General features: G+C 39.1%; 1 protein-coding gene and 1 long non-coding RNA gene across 2 annotated transcripts in view; one reads left to right on the forward strand and one right to left on the reverse strand.

Annotated features, from left to right (window-relative positions):
• sptbn1 (spectrin, beta, non-erythrocytic 1) overlaps window positions 1-22,219 on the reverse strand; it is a 96,191-nt gene that overhangs the window by 30,629 nt on the left and 43,343 nt on the right. Inside the window, 8 exon segments of the mRNA NM_001365192.2 lie at window positions 3,198-3,461; window positions 4,927-5,073; window positions 5,877-5,967; window positions 6,717-6,919; window positions 10,263-11,019; window positions 12,038-12,175; window positions 17,584-18,454; window positions 21,382-21,535. Of these exon segments, the coding sequence (NP_001352121.2) occupies window positions 3,198-3,461; window positions 4,927-5,073; window positions 5,877-5,967; window positions 6,717-6,919; window positions 10,263-11,019; window positions 12,038-12,175; window positions 17,584-18,454; window positions 21,382-21,535 (2,625 nt within the window).
• On the forward strand, window positions 12,426-15,679 carry LOC147834927 (uncharacterized). The gene is made up of 3 exons (XR_015503065.1): window positions 12,426-13,680; window positions 14,138-14,287; window positions 14,359-15,679. It is a non-coding gene; the product is annotated as an uncharacterized LOC147834927 (long non-coding RNA).

A 22,219-nucleotide genomic window follows, 5' to 3' on the forward strand; every position in this document is an offset into this window, starting at 1 on the left:
TCACTGCATAACAAACCACTGGCACAATATGACTAGAGAAATCTCCACTGTGCTGCAGAGTGAGCGAGCGCTTCTCACTGAACAGCGCAGCAGTGATGACGTAAGCGTGCCGAGGCCCGTTTGTGGTGTGAGCACGGGCCGTCAGGGGAGACGGGAGGGGGGACAAGCGTGCTTTTGCCCAGTTCAAGGCAACTGTACCTAGTGTGTAAGTCCACTCTGGGACTCTTGAAAGCAGTAAGACTGTGGGTGCATGTTTCTCCCTTTTTGTTCAGTCTATTTGAAAGAGAACCGATTGCATCAGTTTGCGTTATAAACAGTTGCGCGCATCACCTCAGCTGTTAGTGGAGTGATAATCCTCTCATTCGATATTCATGCATATCCCCTGTGCATGCATATTGGACCATCCTAATTGTCAAACCCTGCTTTGAAGAATTATTATCTGGGAAAATTATTTTCAACCAGCCAAAGTGGCTAGTGGGAGTGTCTGTCTTACAAGCCACCGCCGAAATCTACACGCATTTGGTGGATTGGCGGGTGTTAATGTAAAGCCCTGCTTATTTAACAGAGCAGCTTGTGTTTAGGCGCTGAAGCTGTAAGCAGTCTTTGTTTTGAACTTTCTCCGTCTCACTTGCAGCAAGATATGGCGAGGGCATATTAAGAAAAGCTGGCCTCAGACAGTCAAACCTGCAGGAAAATATCAGGCTTTGCTAAAATGCTAGTTATTTTATCAACAATTAGTGTCAATAGTGGTAGCCTATTACAGATTTTAAAGAAAAATCTTAATATTAAAGAAGGAAACATAAGCTGGACCACAACAGATCGTAACCAATGCTCAAATGTAGCCTAGTTTACAGCAGGCATCATGTTTAGTCAGGTTATGTGGTGTGTTATGTATAGTCAGAGGTCGCGTTAACTGAATATTTTCCATCATTGACGGATTTTTTCAGCAGTGACGGAAAAATCTGAAGGTGATTCGTCATTTTGACGGATTATGCTGAGGGGGATCTATTGTAGTTTGTAGCTGACTGTAATTCCCACTCCTGTCCAGCTGATGGCGATTGCCCTTGTTTTGTCTCCTCTTTGTCACCGCTGTGTACAGTTGCATTAATCTCACAGCAGCTGAGTGCGAGAAGTTTCTTTAAACGGCCAAATAGTTGTGATATTAATAATAAAGGTGAAAAAAGAGGAAGTGATGCAGTGGACGATGAAGAACAAACAGACAAAAATCCTCATTTGCCGACAGCTGTTGTTACCGGCCAACCAAGCGACAGCAAGGAGGTCAGGTGGATTGGAGTGCGTTGTGAGCACCATGCACTACCGAACCAGTGTTGCCAGACGTATGATAATTATCGTATTAGTACGATAATTTCGACCTCTGTACGATCAATAATGAGAAAAATCCTATAATGTACAATAATTTCAGAATTTTATGGCATTTAAAAGTAACTTCATTGTAGTCTTCGGGCTTCTTTACTTATTGATCTAGCTGCATCTTTTCTTGTACTGTCTGTGAGGAGTAGGTGGAGTTAGGCACGTTTTCTATCTCATCTTACATTGCCTCTTCTCAGCCAATCAACATGGAGAATGGCTCTCTCTCACGAGTTAACGCTCCTGCTGTGCGTGCCCGCGGTTAAGTCAGTAGTTTTCAGTTTGAGGTCGATCTTTTAAGCAATAATGTTAAAACAATTCGTGCTGTAAAGGAAGGTGAGAAGGACGGGAGTTTTCCCTTGATGTTCTCGTTTTTCCCATTCAAATGCGTCTTGTGAACATGTTTTTTTACAAAGTTAGTCTCATTAAAACAAAGCATGCACACCCCAGAAAATAAATCCCTCAACATCTGGCAACATGCAACATTCAATGACAGCAACTCAGAGGTGGAGTTTGAACCTTCCCACTAAGGTACCTAGTTTTTTTTTTTACGTATTTTGCACGTTGTTTCAAAACGCTATGTGTCTAGATAATAGCTGTATACTCTCAGTTTGACTCGTGTACGATAATTTTCCTCCAAATACGATAATTTTGAGGTTCTGGTACGATACTTTGACATTTCCAATCTGGCAACACTGTACCGAACGCAGAGGGGTGAAGCCGGCCGCGCCCCTGGTGCTGGAAGAGCACGTGCTGCAGTATTTTTCTCGGTGAAACGAGTGCTTGCAAGACCGGGAAACACACCCACATTCAGAAAATCCAGCAAACTTCTGATCACTTCCTAAGGAGAAATACTTCCTAACTACAAAACGCTGGCTGAAGTGGCGCTACCCAGATAGCAGGTAGTAATCGGCCCGAGCTCGGCTGCCCTTTGGCGCCCCCAGCTCCAACTTGGCATCGGCGAGTGTTTTCCAGGACGAGTATGGCCTGCAGCTCGCTCCCGCACATGCGTTTGTGATGCTGCTGTAAAGCACTGGCCCGATTCCTGGTAACCATATCAGGCCCGAATCTGTCGGTAGAGTTCGGGCAGCAGAACGTGGCTTCAGCCTCCAGAACAAATTTAAAACTGTCAGGAGAAGTCGACTTTCCGAGGCAAAGACACAGAATTTCAATGACAACTGCCTCTGCATTAGTCTCTCTTAATGCGTTTGATTACGCACAGGCAAGCACCCAGCTCAGGTCGACGCAGGAGGAAGATATGAGGTAAGGCAGATATGAGGTATTGTTCATTTGTCAAATAAATAAATGAATAATTTAGCCTTTATGCTTGTCGTGCAAGTTCATTATTAAAATAAGAATGAAAAAAAGCGATTAGAAAATATGCAAATTAATTGACGGTCAATAATGAGTTATGACTGAATTTTTACAAACCTCTCCTTCAAAATGACGGACAATGGCAAAGTCTAACGCGTCCTCTGTGTATAATAGGCCTAAAGGTGTGTTATTTTTACTAAAGAAGATATATTATTGAGTTTAGCACCAGAGCTATAGAAACAGTATTACGCTTAGAAAAATAATTATAATATAAAAAAATGGCACAGTATCGGGATTGGATCTGTATCAACCGATACTCAGAATTTTAGTTTTGAGATGGGATCGGTTCCAAAAAATACGGCATCAGTGCATCCCTAAGCATAAACCCTTTTGACGCATTTTTTTTTTGGACAAATCTTATTATTTTTCATCTCAGATTGATTTATCATTTAATATAAGAGTTCTTGTATAATTATAATAGAAAATAAGACAAAGCGACTGTGCTGTCCTCAAACCTGTTGTTTCTTGAGCAGGATGTTGACGCTGGTCAGATCTTTGCCGTAATCATCAGACTGGATCTGACCCTCGAGACCCACGAGCCACTTGTCCAGTTCGGCGCAGCTCTGCGTGAACAGCTCGGCTTTATTAGCATCAAACAGACACTGGGCTTTAGTCTGAGTGGTGGTTTCCAGTTCAGTCCACATCTTCTGCAGCGCCGCCAGCTTCTCCTTCACCACTGCTTCTGTCTCCGGCTTCTCAGAGACCAGCTGCTTCCCTTCCTGCACACAAAATTAGGAAAAGAAAATGTCTGCAATTTCATCTGTAAAATGCTACAGTAAAAATCAGTTTCCTGGTTATCAGTGAGCAGTGTTGGGGAGTAACTAGTTACATGTAACGGCGTTACATAATTTAATTATAAAATAATTTGTTACAGTTACTGAGAGAAAATTTGTAATTAAATTAGTTACTTATGAAAATGTTAAAGATTACCAATTGGGTTACATCTAAAAAATTTCCTTAAAAATTTGGGATGTGTTGAATAATTTTAATCTGTTGCTTTGCCTGTTTTTGATACGCACAATTCCTTCTGCAAGGCTCTTTATTGAAGTGCTGCTATTCTGCAATCACTACATTTCTCAGTAGCGTGGCAGAGCTATACTCTATACTAGAGAAACAATGAAATTGAGTCCAATTGCATCCACTTTTAATATTTAATTTATTAATATTATTATTATCATTAGGGCGAAGCAGTGGCGCAGTAGGCAGTGCTGTCGCCTCACAGCAAGAAGGTCGCTGGGTCGAGCCTCGGCTCATTGGCGTTTCTGTGTGGAGTTTGCATGTTCTCCCTGCGTTCGCGTGGGTTTCCTCCGGGTGCTTCGGTTTCCCCCACAGTCCACAGTCATGCGGTACAGGTGAATTGGGTAGGCTAAATTGTCCGTAGTGTGTGAGTGAATGTGTGTGTGAATGTTTCCCAGAGATGGGTTACGGCTGGAAGGGCATCCACTGCATTAAAACTTGCTGGATAAGTTGGCGGTTCATTCCGCTGTGGCGACCCCGGATTAATAAATGAATTAAGCTGACAAGAAAATGAATGAATGATTCTTGTCATTATTATTATTATTATTATTATTATTATCATTATTATTAAAGCTGATAGCCGAGATTCTTTCATCTCATTTGATGAATATCGTTTTATTCAGCTTTTCTGTCATGTTTTCCAGCAAAAGTTTCTAAACAGCTTTAGATTCCCTGAGATGCAAAATTATACTTAAAATAAGACAAATCCTCTGCCAATGAGTTTAGCAAGTTGCTCTTCATTTCGATTTTTTACATTCATTATTAGCTTACAATTATTTTATTATTTCTTCAGAAAAAAATAGTTTTAATAGAAACTTTCCATTTAAGACCGTTTAATAAAAATATTTTTCCATTAAAACTGACATAAAGACTGATATCTCACAAAAACATTTACATTTTCTCTATTATTAGTCTTACAAAGCATATTTTATTGACTTAATGCCAAGCCACACGGCACTTTGCACATAAAAAATCCTAAAGAAAAAAAACTGAATGCACTGAAATGCGCTACCAATACACCTCACTATTTAATTTTCATTAAATCAGGTTGAATTTGTATTAATACGAAAGAGACATTGAGATGGATTTATTTTGTGAGGCAAATGCACCAAAATACGTTAATATCACAATGTAAGCGGTATTTAATGAAATGCATTAATAACCAACCTTCTCAATTTTGTCCAGCCATTCTTTGTTGGACTGCAGTTCAGCCATGAACGCTTGGTGTTTGAGCCATTTGCTGTGCAGGTTTCGAGCTTCATCGTAGGACATGTCCTGTGCTGTCAACATCTTCTCGTTGATCCACAGCGACAGCTATACAGAGCATGCATAACAAGACAATTAACATGCATTTCTTTGGTTTTATATTTCAACACATGCATGCACAACACTGGCCTTATAACACTTTTGAAAGGAAGGCTGAAAGAATTTTTTTGGCCAACAATTATTTGACACCCACACACAATTAAAACACATCCAATGCAAAACAAAGACTGACAGACTAAGCGAAATATGGTTAGCGTTTAGGTCTAATTTATTAAATGTCGCCTTAAAAGATTATATATAAATTATAAATTAAAACATTTATTTAAAAAATAAAATTGAATAAAATGTACAGTTCAAATTAAAATGTAATAAAAAAAATAATTTAAATAATTAAATAAAAATAATTTAACAAAATGAAAATTTCATTTAAAAAGTGACTGTTACATTTAAACTTGATATTTTTTCATTTCATAATTAATTATTCTACATTGTTATTTAATTAACGTGAATATATATATTATTATCTGCCATAATCAATACAGGTTCATAAAGTTACAAACTAAATTACAATCAAATTACAATTAAATTAAAATGAAATGAAAACTTAAATTAAATAAATAAATAAATAAATAAATAAATAAAAACTAAAATAAAAAGATGATTGTAACATTTAAATTTAATATTTTTTATAATTTTTAAAATTATTTATTTTATATATTTTTTTAGGATTTTTTTTAACAATATTTCATTATAATGAATATAATTTTTCGTCTCTAATAATAAAGAAGATCTTTAAAAAATTCTAATACTAACATAAAATAATATTGAATTATATTTAATGATCCTCTCACCTCCTGGCAGTCCTGCAGGAACTTCTGCAGGTCTCTGTTGTCCTTCAGCCTCATGAGCAGCTCCACGGCCGCCTCCCGGTTCTTCTTATGCCTGCAGGTTAAAGGCGGTCTATTAGGATCTATTATTCCTGTTAACTTCAGCACATTTTACTGCATGTGTTTTGGAGTTCTGGGAAAGTTACTTTAAAAAAGCCATTAATTACAATTGCATCATTCATTTTCTTTTCAACTTAGTCCCTTTATTATTCTGGGGTCGCCACAGCAGAATGAACCGCCAACTTATCCAGCATATGTTTTACGCAGTGGATGCCCTCCAGCTGCAACCCATCAATAGGAAACGTCCATACACACTTGTGGACTTGTGTGGGAAACTGGAGTACCCGGAGGAACCCACACGGACATGGTGAGGACATACATACTCCACACAGAAATGCCAACTAAGCCAGTTGAGGCTCAAACCAGCAACCTTCTTGCTGTGAGGTGATCGTTCTACCCACTGCGCCACTGTGACACCCCAAATTACATCAATATAACTGTATCTAAAATACTTTTCTAATTACTTCATCTAAAAAGTAATCTAGTTACTGAATTAGTAATTTAATAACTTGACTTAATACTAATCTACATAAATCTCAATGCAAAGACAATATAGTCAACTTCTCTGAATTGATTTGTATAGAGCTGTTGAATTTGTGTACAGGATTAAGACATTAAATCAGGATTTAAGTGCATTAAAAGTAACTGTAATTAAATTACCTAAAAACTTCAGCGGAAAAGCAATTTAATTACAGTAACTAGATAGTTGGGAAGTAATGGCACCCAACAGTGGTGTCTTGTTACCGGTCATCAATGGAGGCTGCTCGCTCTTGTATGCGGTCAGCGTTAATGTTTCCATCACTGGCCAGCCTCCTGCCGGCCTCCACCACACCGTTGATCTTGTCTTCATTGGCGTCCATAGTGGTCATAAAGTCCTCCTGCTTCTTAATGGCAGCTTCGGCTCCTTCAAGAGTGGTGGGCATCTCGGTGTGGGCCAGAACATACTCCTGCAGACAGACGAGCAGTTAGGAAAACCTTGATGCTTGTTTAGAAAAATGTGGTAAACGTTTGGAGTTGTATTTTTTTTTTAACTTCTGTATTACTGCAAATTGTTTTTGTGATGAAGCCCTGGACGCTGATATAGCAATAAAATATTAAATTAACTAACCAAGTTGTTTGGGTGGTGGAAAGGCAAGGGAAAGTGTGATGGTTGGTAGAGTGATATAATATTGCTATACAAGTAAGCTTTATGCTTTAATGCAGGGATGGATGGATGGATATGGATGGATGCTGAATATAAATGAATGAATGGATGGATGCTGGATATATATTTATAAAGATGGATGAATGGATGCTGAATATATATGAATGGATGGATGAATGGAGAGATGAATGTTGGATATATGGACATATAGATTGATGCTAGATATATATTTATAAAGATAGATTGATGGATGGATGGATGGATGGATGGATGGATGCTGGATATATATTTATAAAGATGGACGGATAGATGGATGGATGGATGGATGGATGTATGGATGGGCATATGGATGAATAGAGGGACGTTGAATATATATTATAAAGATTGATAGATGGATGCTGAATATATATGGATGGATGGATGGATGCTGGATATATATTTATAAAGATGGACGGATAGATGGATGGATGGATGGATGGATGGATGGATGGATGGATGGATGGATGGATGGATGGATGGATGGATGGGCATATGGATGAATAGAGGGACGTTGAATATATATTATAAAGATGGATAGATGGATGCTGAATATATATGGATGGATGGATGGATGCTGGATATATATTTATAAAGATGGACGGATAGATGGATGGATGGATGGATGGATGGGCATATGGATGAATAGAGGGACGTTGAATATATATTATAAAGATTGATAGATGGATGCTGAATATATATGGATGGATGGATGGATGCTGGATATATATTTATAAAGATGGACGGATAGATGGATGGATGGATGGATGGATGGATGGATGGATGGGCATATGGACGAATAGAGGGACGTTGAATCTATATTATAAAGATGGATAGATGGATGCTGAATATATATGGATGGATGGATGGATGGATGCTGAAAATATTTGAATGAATGGATGGGATGGATGGATGAATGGATGCTGAATATATATGAATGGATGGATGAATGGATAGATGGATGCTGGATATATTTGAATGGAGGGATGGATGGATGAATGGATAGATGGATGCTGGATATATGGACATATAGATTGATGCTAGATATATATTTGTAAAGAAAGATGAATAGATGGATGAATGGATATATATAGATTTTGAATATATATTTATAAAGAAGGATGGATGGATGCTGAATATATATGGATGGATGGATGGATAAATGGATAGATGGATGCTGGATATATGGACAAAGATTGATGCTAGATATATATTTATAAAGATGGATGGATGCTGAATATATGGATGAACAGATGGATGCTGAATACATGGACAGGTAGATTGATGTTAGATATATATTTTTTAAGATGGATGCATGGATGCTGGATATATACATGGATGGGTGCAGGACATATGGAAGTTGGAAGGGTGGATGGAGGAATAGATGGATTCTGAATATTGATAGATGGATGCTGGATATATGGATGGATGGAAACTGGATACATAAATGGGTTGATGCAGGATATATGAATGGATGGATGGATGGATGATGGACACTGGATATATGGATGGGTAAATGCATGATATATGGATGGATGAATGGAGAGATGGATGCTGTATATATGGACAGATTGATGCTAGATATATGTATTTTTTCAAGATGGATGGATGGACATATGTACGGATAGAAGGACATTGTATATATATATATATATATATATATATATATATATATATATATATATATATATATATATCTATATCTAAAAAGATGTTTGGATGGATGCTTAATATTTATGGATGATGGATGGATGGGCATATGGACGAATAGAGGGGCGCTGAATATATATTATAAAGATGGATAGATAGATAGATAGATAGATAGATAGATAGATAGATAGATAGATAGATAGATAGATAGATAGATAGATAGATAGATAGATAGATAGATAGATAGATAGATAGATAGATAGATAGATAGATAGATAGATAGATAGATAGATAGATAGATAGATGCTGAATATATATGGATGGATGGATGGATGCTGTGTGTATATATATATATATATATATATATATATATATATATATATATATATATATATATATATATATATATATATATATATATATATATATATATGGATGCAGGATATATGGATGTTGGAAGTATGGATGGATGGAAAGATGGATTCTGAATATTGATGGATGGATGCTGGATACACGGACAGATGGATGGAAACTGGATATATAAATGGGTGAATGTAGGATATATGGATGGATGGATAGATGGATGCTGGATGCATGGACAGATAGACTGATGCTAGATATATATTTGTAAAGATGGATGGATGGATGCTGGATATATGGATGAATGCTGGGTATATATATGGATGGATGGATAGACAAATGGATGGATGGATTCTGAATATTGATGGATGGATGCTGCATATATGGATGAATGGATGGACACTGGATATATGGATGGGTAGATGCAGGACATATGGATAGATAAATGGATGGATGGATGCTGAATATATGTATGTTCGAAGATCAAATGGATGGATAGATGGATGTTGGATATATGTATGTTGGAAGGATGGATGGATGCTGGATATTTATATATGGTGGATGGATGCTGGATATATATATATATATGGATGGATAGATGGATGTTGGATATATGTATGTTGGAAGGATGGATGGATGCTGGATATTTATATATGGTGGATGGATGCTGGATATATATATATATATATATATATATATATATATATATATATATATATATATATATATATATATGTATATGGATGGATAGATGGATGTTGGATATATGTATGTTGGAAGGATGGATGGATGCTGGATATTTATATATGGTGGATGGATGCTGGATATATATATATATATGGATGGATAGATGGATGTTGGATATATGTATGTTGGAAGGATGGATGGATGCTGGATATTTATATATGGTGGATGGATGCTGGATATATATATATATATATATGGATGGAGAGATGGATGCTGCATATTAATGGATGGATGGATGAGAGGGATCCTAGATTGTTGCGATTCAGTCAAAAGCACACTCTTGTTGGTCACTAGGGTGTTGCTATGTAAATTACACTCATCCGTAGATGTTCAGTTTTCTCTATCTACAATACCTGGTTGTTGAGGAAGGCCTCTGCTTGTTTGGTGTCTCTGAGGAAGATCTGGTAGGCGTGAGACTGAGACAGCAGGTTCTGTCGGTTCTCCCACATCTTGTGAAGCTCATTCCAGCCGGTGTCCAGCGCCTGGAGCCTCTGCCTTAGGAACATGTACTGCGCGTCCGTCTGATCCTGCGTCACCATCTCTCCCATGTCCCGCATCTTCTGGTAGTCTTCTTCATAGTTGTTGATCTCATTCTTGATGCCTTCGTGTTGGGCTAGCAGCTTCTCGGCTTCAGCTAATGTGTTGGGCATGTCTTCAGAAGCGATGGCCGTCTGTGTGCGGGATAGCCAAGACTGGAAATCGTCCAGCTCTCGGAGGAACTGCTGGAGTTTGCTGGCTTCCCCAAGAGACTCCTCACGGGTTCGGAGGGTTTCCTTCATCTCCTCCCAAACCGCGGTGATTTCAGCTAGCCGTCCCGTGATGGCTTTGGCCTGGTCGGGGTGTTCTCCAGCTAATCGATCTGCTTCTCCGCGGAGGTCTCCTAGTTTGGCTTCGATGGCGGCCAGATCCCGCTCCATGCCGGTGAGTTTGCGCTGTAGAGCCATCACTCCAGTCAGGTCATTCCCCAGCTCCTGCGTGGACTCGATGACTTTTGTTTTCTCGCGGATCCAGGATTTGGTCTCGTTGCAGTCAAGATGGTAGTTCTGGACTCCCAAAGCGGAGTTCAGAGACTCTTTCTTCTGGTCCACCAGATCACGGAACTGACTCCACCTGTGGAGAAGCAGGGTTATTCATTTTTTTTTTTCCAAAATATACATTTATTGGGTTTTTCTTTGAACTTAAGAACTAAAATATAGAAGGAAAATGTATGCATTTAGCATTGTGATGGACGATGGCATCGGCCCAACCCTAAGGTGTGTTACGGTAGGGAAAGCCCTAATGCATGTCCTATGTGTGACATGATGTCAGATGCTCCAGGGAGTGAAATCTGAGAGTAAGTAAGATCGTTAATAAAAATAAGAGTTATACAACCTTCCTTGGATTAATCCCTACCGTTTTAGATCTCGTCTTGACAAGAGATGAAAATTTTAAGTTTAACTTTTATGATATGTGTTTGTCATTGTGCCAGATTGCACACCTAACATAGTAGGCTACCTAATATGGTAAATAAGATTTCTGTTAAACGGAGAGCAGATTTCTTCAACACATTTCTAAACATAATAGTTTTAATAACTTTTCTCTAATAACTAATTTAATTTATCTTTGCCATAATGACAGTAAATAATATTTTACTAGACATTTTTCATACAGCTTAAAGTGACATTTAAAGGCATAACAAGGTTAATTAAGTTAACTAGGCAGGTTAGGCTAATTCAGCAAGTTATTGTACAACCATGGTTTGTTCTGTAAACAATCGAAAAAAATATAGATTGAAGGGGCTAATACTTGTCCCTAAAATGTTTTTAAAAAAATTAAAAACTGTTTTTATTCTATCTGAAATAAAACAAATAAGACTTTCTCCAGAAGAAAAAAATATTATCAGACATACTGTGAACATTTCTTTGCTCTGTTGATTATAATTTGGGAAATAATAATAATAATAAAAAAAAATAAATCAATCAATTGCAAAAAAACAAAAACACAATTTTTATAAAAAAAAAAAACATTTGATTCAGATTTTAGTGGTTAGATTGTTTTCAGCAGGTATGTGTGCTTTCTGTCCAGTTAATTAAATAGAAAAAAAATCTTAAACATGTTATCATCTTTTCCACTAAGTGCTATGACTTGCCTGGTGTTGAGTTTGTCTTGTTGGGCCTTGATGTCCTTCTCGCTGGGGTGTCCGCTGTGGATGAGCTGCCTGGCGATCTGGTTGACCACAGCCACACGTGAGGCCTGGTTATTCATTTCAGGCTCCAGACTCTCAAACCTAAAACACCATAAAAAAATTAATAAACTTTTACCAAATTTCACATTTTTAATAAGATGTTCAACAACACAGAAGCTAGGATAGATGTGGTATGTGTTGGGTATATTGTAGTATTTTGTTATATGTTTGTGTACATGATATTACATGATTATTACTATATTATTTTTGACACCGTTGCTCATCACAGATTAATACTTTTAACATATATTTTGTAATATTATTAATATAATAATTATTTTTTATTATTATTGTGATTATTATGACTATGATTGCTAAATGCTATTTAGATACTATCAATTCTGGTTGTCATTGCTGTTTATACATATTCCTGCTATTCAATTATATATATTTTTAAACGCAGCAGCTCTGAAAAATAATAATTGCAAAATGGGCCAATTTGTCCTTGAGAAACGGAGACTGTGATATGCGACCGCAGTACAGCGAGCTCAATCTGTTATCGAGCGCAGCAAATGTCCAGGCTTTCATGTGTACTGCTGTTATCCAACAGCGTGACTCAGCATGAACAGATGCGGCGGTAAACGCTCCTAATTACCCTGGCTTGAGAAAAACCAAAATAACTGATTATTGTATGACAAACAAATTCATAACAATAACTTATCAAAAGCATTCCAGATGCATTCACTAAACAGCCAATACAAGAACTTTCAAGAAGCACCATTGATTTCAAATCAAGCACCATTGAAATGTACACCCCCAGCATTTATACAGTAGCACCATAAAAGTCCTTACTGTACTCAACATGGTAAAGAGTCATGTTCATTGAACTTTAATAAAAGATGTTGAATTCAAAACTAGTAATAGTCAAATGTGGTTTCTGAAATATTTATAAAACGTACATTATTTTTTCTTGTAAAAGACATTATTTTAAGATGTTTGAATTACAACTTTTTTGTTTTGTTTTTCATTCTGTTTCTGACAGCAGCATGACAATTGATGAAATAACACCAAAAACTAATTTATTTAAAATTTAATTCAAGCACCTTCAAGAACCTGTTTGTTTTTAAGTACTTCCCAGGCCACATGTCTGAGGGCCTACTCACACTATGCCATCCGTACCATGCCCAGACCCGTTTCCCGGATCGTTTGAAAAGTGTGAGTGCGCTGAATCTGGCTCAAGCACGGTTCACTTGGCCGGCCCTGGCCCGGTTGGAAGAGGTGGGCCTGAGCGCGGTTCACTTGGGCTTTGGCGCGGTACGCTTGTGTGTGAGTGCAAAATGCGCCAAAGCCCGAAACTGAAAGCGAGACGTGACTTTTAAGGGGCTGTTTCATATAGATTTATTAATCAATCTTACTGTTCAGTGAACGCAAACTGCCGTAGCTTATTAAAGACGAGAACTCCTCACAGCACGACAGCTGCGCGCCTTCAGCAGACCTCCTCATTCCTGCAGCACGAGAGCTTTATGATTGTTTATGAGCGCCAAAAGTGGCGGATCTGTTCGGCGAATTATCTGACTGCGTGTCCCCGCATCCCTAAGGACTGTTTGGTGAAATATTTGACTGCATGTCACTGCATATCAAACGACTGAAACGATATAACTAGCAGGGGCGGACTGGCCATCTGGCAATTCTGGCAAATGCCAGAAGGGCCGGACCAATTTTTAAATGTGGGCCGGTCAGTTTTTTTTTTTTAATATGTATTGTTTTTAAGTGCAGACAGCTTTTATCTCTTGCTAGATGTGGTATTATGATGATGATAATTAAAAAATAATAATAATAAATGTTAAGCATGTGGCCCAATCGGCAACTGCCGCCTGGTTTCAAGATGGGCCGACCCAATCCAAGGTTACCCGGACATAATCAAAATCTGGCAGGAATGTCATATTATTTCACCCTCTTTACACCAAAATAAATAGTGAATGTGTGTGTCTGTGGGTGGGGCTGTGTCGGTGTGGTAATGTGGGCTGGTGTGGCAACAGTGCCAGGGCAGAATTTTTGTCCCAGTCCGCCCCTGATAACTAGAGAAATCTCCACTGTGCTGCAGAGTGAGAGAGCGCTTCTCACTGAACAGCCCAGCAGCGATGACGTAAGTGTGCCGAGGCCCATTTGTGGTGTGAGCACGGGCCGTCGGGGGAGACGGGAGGGGGGACAAGCGTGCTTTGGCCCGGTTCGAGGCAACTGTACCTAGTGTGAGTACGGCCTGAAATTCAAGTACTTTCAAGAAGGGTCGAACCCTGTGAAATATCAGGCTGTGTTTCATCCAATGTATTATTCGTCCATGTATTCCACTCGTAGGTTGCTTTTACACCTGTAGTGCTTTTCCTAAGGTTAAAAATTATATATCGTAGCATTTTACAGCCATTTTGGTTCCGTTTCACACCAGACGGACTGCTCAGAAGCAAGCCAGCTGAAACAAACCTAAAAGCAGTCACATGCCAACATTCACATCAGTCGTTGGCTAGATGAATTTCCTGAACTGCACAATTAACATCACAATTAATGCGGCGTTAAAATGTAGCAAAGTGTCAAAAAACCTTTTCTCATCTTAAAAAGCGAGGTACTTTTTGCATTAGGGTTAGTCAGAGGTCGCTTCACTTTCCCACCACAAATGAACCACTCCAGGGTTGGTTTAAATGCATACTGAGACCATTGTTTGGTCCAATTTGGTGCGCAAACAAAGGGCTCTATTTGGACGATCCATGTGCAAAGTGCAAAGCACAGGGCGCAGACGTGTTCAGAGCGTGTCAAAATCCACTTTTGCTATTTTAAGGACTGAAAAATCTGCTTTGCGCTGTGGCGCACGGTCTAACAGGGTTGAGCTTATTCTCTTAATGAGTTATAGGTGTGTTTTGAGAATAAATCAATCAGAGTCTCATCTCCTATTCCCTTTAAGAGTCAGTTGCGTCGCGCCATGGCGCATTTGCTATTTACATGGCGTATTTTGTAAGTAGAAAAATTGAACGTTTCACTAGTGAGAAAACAGTTAACAGAGCATCTACAGTGCGGGAATGAGAGATGAGGCCTGATCATTATCTACTTTCATTTTCGCTCTCGTGGATAGGGAAACGTGTTGTACGCACAGACATCTATTAGCCTACATAAATAATTTCATTTGTTAAGCGCAAAGATTTGTTTCAAAACTATTTCTAAATTCAGTTCTAATGAGCGCGTGCACGTCTAGAACGTGCTGACGTGAGACGTCTGCTTTAGCCAATCAGAACAGTCAGACGCATTCACGTCCGCATGGTTTATGAGAATAAAAGCCTTTGAATATTTTTCCAAACACATTTAGCTGCTAGAAATTAGGCAGATAACGTTTATATGTTCCTTCTTAATGCCAACCGTGTCAATAATTATCGATAAGATTCTTATGACAAGCCGTTGTTTGTTTACCTTCAAGCTTTGCGTGTGCCCGTGAAACAGCCTGTGAGCGGCAGAACACACATATCATGTACATCTCCACATGGCAACAGGGTTTTCAGCGCTGTGTTAGCGATCTCTGGGTATTCTGCCGTTACTTTAATCCAGAACACCAGCAGAGTTGTTATCTCGAGCACGGTTTTAAGGCCGCCGTCATTTACGATCTCCACCAGTTGGTCTTCTTCTTGCACGAACATGCTGGTTTGTTGACAAATGGGTCACGTATCCATTCCCTAGCCGTTTGTGGGTCCTTTGAGGTTGGGAAGTAGCAATCAAACTCCTTTAACAGCGAAGACTGATGATCGTGCACCAGCTTGGTGAGTGAGGGCGCAGGCTCAGGCCCCGTTTACACTAGTGCGTTTTAGTTTTAAAACGGCGTTTTAGAATGAAAACGATCCGCGTCCACACTCGCGTTTTACCCAGCGTTTCTGAACTGCTCTCCGTCCACACCAAAACGCTGAAAACGCACATCACGTGACCACACAAACACACTTTGGCAAGTGCTGCAGCCTGTCTACCCAGATGAGAGCTCTGCTAGTCGGACTTCTCATCAAGCATCTCCCGCTGGATCTAATCTCACTATATTTATTAAACGGGATATTTCATTTATCTTGTTGTCTTTATCTAACGACATATTCCCTGACTTTGATCTTTGAATCTATTACTTGTTCTCAGGTAACGTGTTTTGGCTGAGCGCAAAGATAAGTTAATGAGTAACCTTAGCCTATTCTGTATATTGACTGATCGCTTGCCTTTATTTCCTATAATGTATAAACTTACTGTATGTTATACTTTTAAAATGGCCATTATCGATTATTAAAACTGATACTCAGCAAAAGAGAGGGTGTGTTTCGTATTTTCACTGAAATTGAAAGGAGGCAGTTGTTATCGGCTCCGTTTAGTTATAAATATCCACACAGTGAAGATGACGCTCATCTTATGCAGCACGACGCCTCAACATTTCTGCTGTCTAAGTTGCTAATATTAAAATGAAAATAGGCAGTTCCTTATATCATGTTTACATTTTATTGTTGAGAAAGTGAAACAACGAAGCCAGGGTGATGTGAATGAAGTTATACAGTACACTGTTCCCTTTGAAGATTTACCCGTGTCCTCGGTATAGTCTGTTTTTCCATATCAAACTGAGAAGAAGAGACTGCAGCCTTGATCAAACTTGCGAAGTCTGAACTTACAAGGAGAGAATGCAGGACTAAACTGTGCGTGTTAGGCTACTTAATATTCAGGAAAAGCCCCAATCAGAGAGGCGAATGTCTGCAGCCCCGCCTCCGTTTTCAGATGTCTCCGTTTTTCATCATCCACACTGAGACGGAGCAGCAGCGTTTCAGAATGAAAACGGCCTCTCCAGCGTTTTCGAAACGCTCCGTTTTCGACGCTCGAGAACTCCGGCGTAGTGTGGACGGTTGGCGTAACCGTAGCAAAACTTATGAGTTTTCAAACTAAAACGCATTAGTGTAAACGGGGCCTCAGTCTCACACAAAATCCCCGCTAATGTTTGAAACATGTCCAATATGCCTCAGTTTGGCTTTAAACGCAGCTACTTTATCTGCCAACTTAAAGATCATTCATTCTTGTGCAGCCCGGTACTGACTGATCCACGGACCTGTACCGGTCCGCGGCCCGGGGGTTGGGGACCACTGTATTAAGCAATGTCTAAGCAAGGCTCACAAATAACGCTCTCTGCGCTGGACTTTAGACCAGCTTTGATCTGGTCTATTGTGCAGTCTATTTTAGTTCCTCAAAATAGCAACGCGCCAGCAATGCGCCTCAACACACCTCCTTTTTTAGACCAGAACGCCTATGGGCGCACATATGAGCGCAAATGCATTTGCTATTTAAACAGCGTGCTGCAAAACATCAAAAGACTCTTGCGCCAAGCTGAAGCTAGCAAACAATTGCGTCGCGCCTTGCGCCACACTGCGCCGGGTGTATAATAGGGCCCTATGTGCGAGTCTGTGTGAAAGCACTTTTAATTCTGTGATTTTATTACGACACCAAACACACATTCTCACCTGTGCTGAATGACCTCCAGATCCTCTAGTTTCTCCGGGATCTCCATGCTGTTCAACCACTGCTCTTTCTCATCAATCCAGAGCTCGCATGCGTCCGCTTCGCTGAACATCTTATAAAGCGCCAGGGCGTCCTGCAAAGCCTGCTTCCTCAGCCTGGTCAACTCCGAAACCTCCTTATAACGCTCCTCGATGCCCGCCAGCCGCTCGCTAACATTAGCACTCTTCGCCTGCTCAGGAGGAAGAGTCTGGGCCTGTTCATGAAGAGCGTCGATGACTGGACGATAGCTAGCCACTTCAGTTGATGCGTCTTTATGTTTCTTGACCAAAGCTTGGGTTGAAAACTCATCATGGCCGACGTCAGCGGTGGAAACGATTCGAAGAGCGTCTAACGTCCACGTGTCGACGTCATCAGCATCAGCTTGGAATTGATGAAGGCTACACGCTTCTTCCAAACGGGTTTTTCTTACAGATGCAAGCTGTTCTAGAGCCGCCCACTGCGCTTGGACGTCAGCGATGCGTTCTCGGATTTTAGCTTCACCGAAGTGACCAGCATCAGCCATGGCTTGGCCTTCGCGTACAGTGTGCTGGAGGTGTCCAGAACGACCGCTCATTTCGTCTTCCAGAGCACGATGTTGGCTTAAAAGACGCACGGCGCCGGTTAGATCCTTCCCGCAGTCGTCGGAGGATAATATCTGCTCTTTTTCTCGAATCCAGCCCTCTTCTTCTGCCATCTCCCAGAAGAACTTCCAGAGGCGGCGGGACTCTTCTAGACGAGCGCGGCGTTCGGCTGCGAGCTGTGTCAGTTCTTGATAGCAGAACTCCATGTGGGCCACACGGTCACGGATGACCTGAGGATCACACGGTTTGTAGCCTATAGCAGGACAGAGAGGAGAAAGCATTAGAAGAGAGAGAAAAAATGGGTGATTGGCATCTTGGGATTCTAGGGTTTCATCTGCATTCTGAGCAATATTATTATGGGGATATAATTTTGTTTAATTATATATATATATATATATATATATATATATATATATATATATATATATATATATATATATATATATATATATACACACACAGAATTTTACATACTCTACATATAAAAAAAATACTTTTACATACTTTACATATAAAAAAAGAACATACTATTTTTTTTTTAAATGTCTGATGGTCAATTATACTAAACATTTACTATTTTAGGTCTGTTAGGATTACCTAAATGATTTACATTTGCTAAATGGAAGGATATTGAGAGAATTTGTTTTTTTGAGAATTTTGATTAGTTTCTAGATAGTCAAAAGTTTACACACATTTCCTTGGTATTTTTTTAGCTTTGCTTTTGAGCTGTATAACTTTGGTCAAACGTTTTGGGTCTTCTTCCACAAGCTTCTCACAATAGTTTGCAGGAATTGTGGCCCATTCCTCCTGACAGAATTGGTGTAACTGAGTCAGATGTGTAGGCTGTCTTGCTCAGACAAGCTTTTTCAACCCTGCCCACACATTTTCTATAGGATTGAGATCAGGGCTTCGTGATGGCCACTCCAAAACATTCACCTTGTTGTCCTTAAAGCACATTTGAACTCATTTGGCAGTGTGCTTAGGGTCATAGTCTGTTTGAAAGACCTATTTGTGGCCAAGTTGTAATGTCCTGGCTGATGTATTGAGATGTTGCTTCAGTATTTCTACATAATGTTCTTTCTTCATGATGCCATCTTAGCTGTGAAGTGGACCAGTCCCTCCTGCAGCAAAACAGCCCCACAACATGATGCTGCCGCCCCCATACTGCACAGTTGGGATGGTGTTCCTGGGCTTGTGCGCTTTCCCCTTTGTCCTCCAAATGTAACACTGCTCATTATGCCCAAACAGTTCAATCTTAGCTCCATCAGACCAAAGGACATGTCTCCAAACATTAGTCTTCTTCCCAGTGTAATTTAGCAGATTGTAATCTGGCTTTTTGGTTGATTCTTTCTTGTTGATTTTCCCATGTTGTCACACAAGGAAGCAGTGTGTTTGAGCTTTTCCTTAAATACTATTCTACAGCTGTGCCTTCAATCAACTCAAATGTTGTCAATTAGCCAATCAGAAACTTCCAAAACCTTGACATCATCATCTGAGCTTTTTCAGAGGCAGAATAATCTTATTGTGTGTAAACTTGACTTTCAAGAAAAGTGATAACAATTTCTCAAAAAATCTCTCATTATTCTGCTATTAAGCGGAACAGAAACAAATGTGATAATCCTGACTTACCCAAAAGAGAAAAGGTTTAGGCACATTAACATCTGACTTTTTAAAAAGTTGTTATGTGTCTTTTAATACAGTGTATATTTACATTTAGCAGACGCTTTTATTCAAAGCGACTTACAAATGATCATATCATTATCATACTTATAAACATATCATATGAACTTCTGGTTTCAACTGTATCTTTGGATCTGTGTGGGAAACCGGAGCACCTGGAGGAAACCCACGCCAACACGGGGAGAACATGCAGACTCCACACAGAAATGCCCACTGGCCCAGCCGAGGCTCGAACCAGCGACCTTCTTGCTGTGAGGCAATCGTACTACCCACTGTGCCACCATGACGCCCCATTTAAATTCATAGAAGAAAAAATGTCTTCTTTTGTGTTCAGCAGAATAAAGAAACTTAAACTGGTTCGGAACAATTAGAGGGCGAGTAAATGATGACAAATTTTAAGAAATTTTTAATTTATAGTATAATAATATTTAATTTTTTAATAATAATTTAATATTAAATATAATTAAATAAATTAATGCACACTGCTTTTAAATAGAAACACCAGATAATGTCACAAATATGAATATGTGAATAACTTAATTTTGAGAAAAAGTTCAGATACCTTATAATTAAAAAGGTAGCAGTGCTGGTCAAAACACTTTAATCAGATGTTCTTCACAAACCTGTTCACTATTGTGTACAGTAAACTTTCATGGCTATTCAGTTTCTTTTCTAAGTTATTCATTTCCCTTGATTTTTCCTGACCTGGAAATCACAATTTTTAAATTAGTGAAGTTACTTCCAGGTTTTTCGTGACTGTGGGAACCTCACAAAACTATACTGTATATATATATATATTCAGGCAAAATGGGTGTGAGAAATGAATAGCAGTTGAGCAAAATAAAACTAGATGAATGCATGACAACACAAACTGAGGTAACACTTTATTTTGATGGTCCATTTGAGTATTAGTAGACTGTCTGCTTAATATCTGTTGATGCAGACATTCAACAGACATTTAACTGCCTATAAGAAACTTTGCAAGTACATGCCAACTTACACTAACAACAACCCCAACCTAACAGTCTACTTATAATCTAATGAGAATTAGTTGGCTTGTATATGCAATACTTAAATTCAACAAACGGACCACCAAAATACAGTGTAACCCAAACTGATGTTGCCGGAGAAGGAAACTAGCATCAAATGTTGATGTAAAGACGTTAATCATCTGTGCACTATAACACGTAATAAGGAAACTCATGTAAACACCTTAATCAGATTATTGTCTTATTCAGATTAGGGCAAATAATTAGATTACTGAAGTCCATGTAAACATTCTCCTACTCATGCACTGTAAATAATGCTGGATTTCACATATTTCATTCATGTTGTCCCAACACAAACCGATTAAGTTAATAATTTTAACAAATTTTTTTAACAAAAGTTATCCCAATGAAATCTCAAGAATTGAGTTGTTTCAGCGCATTTTAAGTAAGTAAAACATGCAATATTTTTTGAGTGTGTGCTTATGTTTATCTCTGGTTTATTAAGTCTCACCCTCCTCATCCACAGCAAATCTCTGTGCGTTGTTGTTGACGGCTTTGACGCGGTCGGCCTGAATGCCGATATCAGCCTCCACCAGAGCGTGTTTCTGCAGCAGATCTTCAACTCCCAGCAAATGCTTCCCATAATCCTGAGACAACAGCAGCATCTGTGGAGGACAGCAGACGACCGTCAGCACGTCAAACTAAAAGCTGCATATTAAGATGCATATTCTACTTGCTATGTAGATGAAGCAATCTTGATTATGCTAAAGTCTGATGGCTCTTAAGATTAAAATAAACTTGATGCTCCTCATTTGTAACGTGCATCTGCTAAATGAAGGCGTCACTGAATACAATCGATGTAGAAACAACTTTCACTCAGGAAATGCTCAGCTTTCTCAGCCCTTACAGCATTTTGCAAGTTCAATGGTAAAATAAGTTGTAGTTCTACAGAAAAACACAAGAATTAAAGCTAATGTTGCCAAGTTTTGAGAAAAGCCATCAATAAAATCTGTCATTTTAGGCCATAAACATCACTTCATTGTAGGCTTGAGCGGTATCCAAATTTTGATACCGTCAAACCTCCTCCCTATTTTACCCCAGTATAAAGTATTACCGTGCATTATTATAAAATTATGATGTAAGGCTCAGACAGCGTCACTAAACTGTTGGCTTGTGCCTAATCCATTCAGAAACTGAATAGCGTATATGCGACCTTAGGTTTGCAGTCACCTGGGGGGGGGTTTGCATTTAGAAGAAATGCTTTGAGAGGTATTTTGCCACAAGTAATAAATGCATACGAAAAACAAAATGCATGAAAATTTCAACTTCAGTGTGCAAAGACTTTTACG

Source organism: Danio rerio, chromosome 11 (genome assembly GCF_052040795.2).
Source record: "Danio rerio strain M-AB ecotype USA chromosome 11, GRCz13ab, whole genome shotgun sequence".
In the NCBI taxonomy this organism is placed as follows: domain Eukaryota; kingdom Metazoa; phylum Chordata; class Actinopteri; order Cypriniformes; family Danionidae; genus Danio; species Danio rerio.